General features: G+C 31.1%; 1 protein-coding gene across 1 annotated transcript; it reads right to left on the bottom strand.

The window, feature by feature from the left end:
• Window positions 1-672: 672 nt before the first annotated feature.
• LOC102806932 (cytochrome P450 2U1-like) lies at window positions 673-2,333 on the bottom strand. The gene is made up of 2 exons (XM_085505593.1): window positions 1,436-2,333; window positions 673-857 (listed from the first exon to the last, which is right to left on the bottom strand). Exons 1-2 carry the CDS (start codon window positions 2,331-2,333, stop codon window positions 673-675), a joined length of 1,083 nt encoding a protein of 360 aa, XP_085361719.1.
• Between the last annotated feature and the right edge of the window lie 1,524 nt (window positions 2,334-3,857).

Below are 3,857 nucleotides of genomic sequence, written 5' to 3'. Positions count from 1 at the left end.
TGATTAGACTATGAATTAATATGTTTAATAATTAGACTATCAAATAATATGTTTACTGATTAGACTATCAATTATTATGTTTACTGATTAGACTATCAATTAATATATTTACTGATTAGACTATCTATTAATATGTTTACTGATTAGACTATCAATTAATATGTTTACTGATTAGACTATGAATTAATATGTTTACTGATTAGACTATCAATTAATATGTTTACTGATTAGACTATCAATTATTATGTTTACTGATTAGACTATCAATTAACATGTTTACTGATTAGACTATCAATTATTATGTTTACTGATTAGACTATCAATTATTATGTTTACTGATTAGACTATCAATTAATATGTTTACTGATTAGACTATCAAATAATATGTTTACTGATTAGACTATCAATTAATATGTTTACTGATTAGACAATCAATTATTATGTTCACTGATTAGACTATCAATTATTATGTTTACTGATTAGACTATCAATTAATATGTTTACTGATTAGACTATCAATTAATGTTTACTGATTAGACTATCAATTAATATGTTTACTGATTAGACTATCAATTATTATGTTTACTGATTAGACTATCAATTAATGTTTACTGATTAGATTACTACATAGCATACTTTTATTATTTTATATTTTTACAGCACACTGTTGCATTATATGATTCGTTTTTTGATGCACACTTTATATGGATCAAGAACATTGACCCCTCTCAGGAAAGATTTCGTTGTTGGTTGGTCGATATCCTCTGGAATACTGAATCTGTAATTCCTTATTAACTCAGCAAACGTCAAAAATACCTGCATGTTTGCCAACTGTTTTCCGATGCATTCACGATGACCTGAAATAAAAGAAAACCAGCTTGTTACACCGATGTAGTAATTATAGACCCATTATGATGTCAAGCAAAAAAAATAACAAACTGGACAGATATCGTGGACCACTTCAAACCTACAGGAGGCCCCCCCCAACCAATATATAAATGAGGCACACTGAAACATGGAAGAGTAACGACTTTGGATCTTGTTTTTTTTATTAAAAACAATTGTATCAAGCTATTTGATTTTATAAACGTTTTCACAAAATAACATTTGACACTGGTTATTGCTCTTATGAAAGGAATATCGCAATACTTTTGTATAAAGGAGGAAATGAGTAGAACGCTTCATGATTTTAGAATGAATAGTAAATATTACAAAAAGTAAAATGTGGGACACACAGACTCGTTTTAATTGCAACTCTGGCGCCATTTGAGTTGAATGTTGGTTGAAATACGGAATAGTCAGTTCAGTGATAAGAGTATAATTCTTTGACAATATTTGATATGATTTGCGTCTGGTGAATGGTATTGGCATTGCAGCTTCAAGTGCCACATAGCTTTGTAAGGCTTTGCCGCTGGCACAGAATATGGCGACCTACCTATGCTAAATGGAATCACGTCAAATGGCTTACTCAGGCGGCCGTTTTTAATAAATCGATCTGGCTTGAACGACTCTGGATCTTCCCACACACTTTCGTCGCGATGCGCTGACCACACATTCGCCAAAATAGTTGTACCACTAGGAATGAAATAACCATTCAACCAGGCATCCTGGGTAGCTCGGTGAGGAACAGCGAATGGAGCAATTGTAGCCAATCGATGTACTTCATACAGAGTAGCATCTACATAAGGTAATGCCGGTCTGTCCGTTGTAGAAACCGGTCTTGAGGCACCAACTACATCATCAATTTCAGCCTGTAGCTTATATTGTATTTTCGGATTCAACATCATATATAGTATAGCCCAGCTTAAAGTCATTGATATTGTTTCAGTTCCCGCCGAAAACAGATCCCAGAGAGTATAAGATAGACTATCATATGTCATCGTGGTGCGGTCACCTAAAGTCTCAATATGTGAAATTGCCATATCAATGAAACACTGCGGCTCCGAGTTTGAATCAAATTTCTTCCGATGATCTTCGATATATTTGCGAAAAATTTGTGCAGCATTATCGACAGTTGAGTGCAGTTCATTTGAATATTTCATTCCCGGTACAAAACGTAATGCGGGAAATAAATTGGATGCCCCTAATCGATTGACTTTGGTTGTGAACACAAATTGTAAGTCCAGAAGTTTTAAAAACATTGGATCCTCATGTTCGAATCGTTTACCAAAAACGATTGTAGATACGACATTTGCCGGAGTTTGAGAGAGTAGATGAAGAAGATCAATAGGTTGATTAATTCTCTCATCAATGTCCGCCATCATATATTTTATTTCTCGTAATATCTTCTCTTCCATTCTTAATGAACCCATCCCACATTTTCTAAGAGCCATTAGAGTGAATCGGCGTTCTTCTTTCCATACATCATTGTATTCAGCGTTTATCAAACCTGAAATGTATTAGTACGATATAGTTAGACGGTTTATATCCAATGCTATTATTGTGGTGTCGATATGCATTGTACATTGATTAAATATGAATATATAACAGGCAATCACAGTAATGTGTATGAGATATATCTAACACAGTCATATTGATGTGATATATAGCATCTATACACATTGTTAGAATGATGATATCTAACAGTCATATTGTTGTGATATATAGCATTTATACACATTGTTAGAATGTTGATATCTACACATTCATATTGTTGTGATATATAGCATCTATACACATTGTTAGAATGATATCTAACACAGTCATATTGATGTGATATATAACATCCATACACTTTTTTAGAATTTTAATATCTAACACATTCATATTGATGTGATATATAGCATTTATACACATTGTTAGAATCTTGATATCTACACAGTCATATTGTTGTGATATATAGCATTTATACACATTGTTAGAATCTTGATATCTAACAGTCATATTGATGTGATATATAGCATCTATACACATTGTTAGAATGATATCTAACAGTCATATTGATGTGATATATAACATCTATACACATTGTTAGAATGATATCTAACACAGTCATACTGTTGTGATATATAACATCTACACACATTGTTAGAATGTTGATATCCACACAGTCATATTGATGTGATATATAGCATTTATACACATTATTAGAATGTTGATATCTAACACAGTCATATTGTTGTGATATATAACATCTATACACATTGTTAGAATGTTGATATCTAACACAGTCATATTGATGTGATATATAGCATTTATACACATTATTAGAATGTTGATATCTAACACAGTCATATTCATGTGATATATAGCATATATACACATTATTAGAATGATGATATCTAACACAGTCATATTCATGTGATATATAGCATTTATACACATTATTAGAATGATGATATCTAACAGTCATATTGATGTGATATATAGCATTTATACACATTGTTAGAATGATGGTATCTAACACAGTCATATTGATGTGATATATAGCATTTTTACACATTATTAGAATGCTGATATCTAACACAGTCATATTGATGTGATATATAGCATCTATACACATTGTTAGAATGATGGTATCTAACACAGTCATATTGATGTGATATCTAGCATTTATACACATTATTGGAATGATGGTATCTAACACATTCATATTGATGTGATATATAGCATTTATACACATTGTTAAAATGATGATATCGAACAGTCATATTGATGTGATATATAGCATCTACACACATTGTTAGAATGATATCTAACACAGTCATATTGTTGTGATATATAACATCTATACACATTGTTAGAATGTTGATATCTAACACAGTCATATTAATGAGATATATAGCATTTATATACATTGTTAGAATGTTGATATCTAACACAGTCATACTGATGTGATATATAGCATTTATACACAT

The sequence above is a fragment of the Saccoglossus kowalevskii genome, chromosome 11 (genome assembly GCF_978046115.1).
Source record: "Saccoglossus kowalevskii chromosome 11, keSacKowa6.1, whole genome shotgun sequence".
Classification (NCBI taxonomy): Eukaryota; Metazoa; Hemichordata; class Enteropneusta; family Harrimaniidae; genus Saccoglossus; species Saccoglossus kowalevskii.
The sequence above is the reverse complement of the archived record's forward strand: the minus strand, read 5'-3'. Positions and strand labels throughout refer to the sequence as shown.

What these genes read in the sequence shown, in the direction of transcription:
- LOC102806932 (XM_085505593.1), bottom strand. Translation starts at nt 2,333, where the DNA reads ATGGCTCTTAGAAAATGTGGGATGGGTTCATTAAGAATGGAAGAGAAG. An exon ending in CGTGATTCCATTTAGCATAG is followed by an intron (nt 858 to 1,435) that starts GTAGGTCGCCAT and finishes CTTTTATTTCAG; the next exon opens with GTCATCGTGAATGCATCGGA.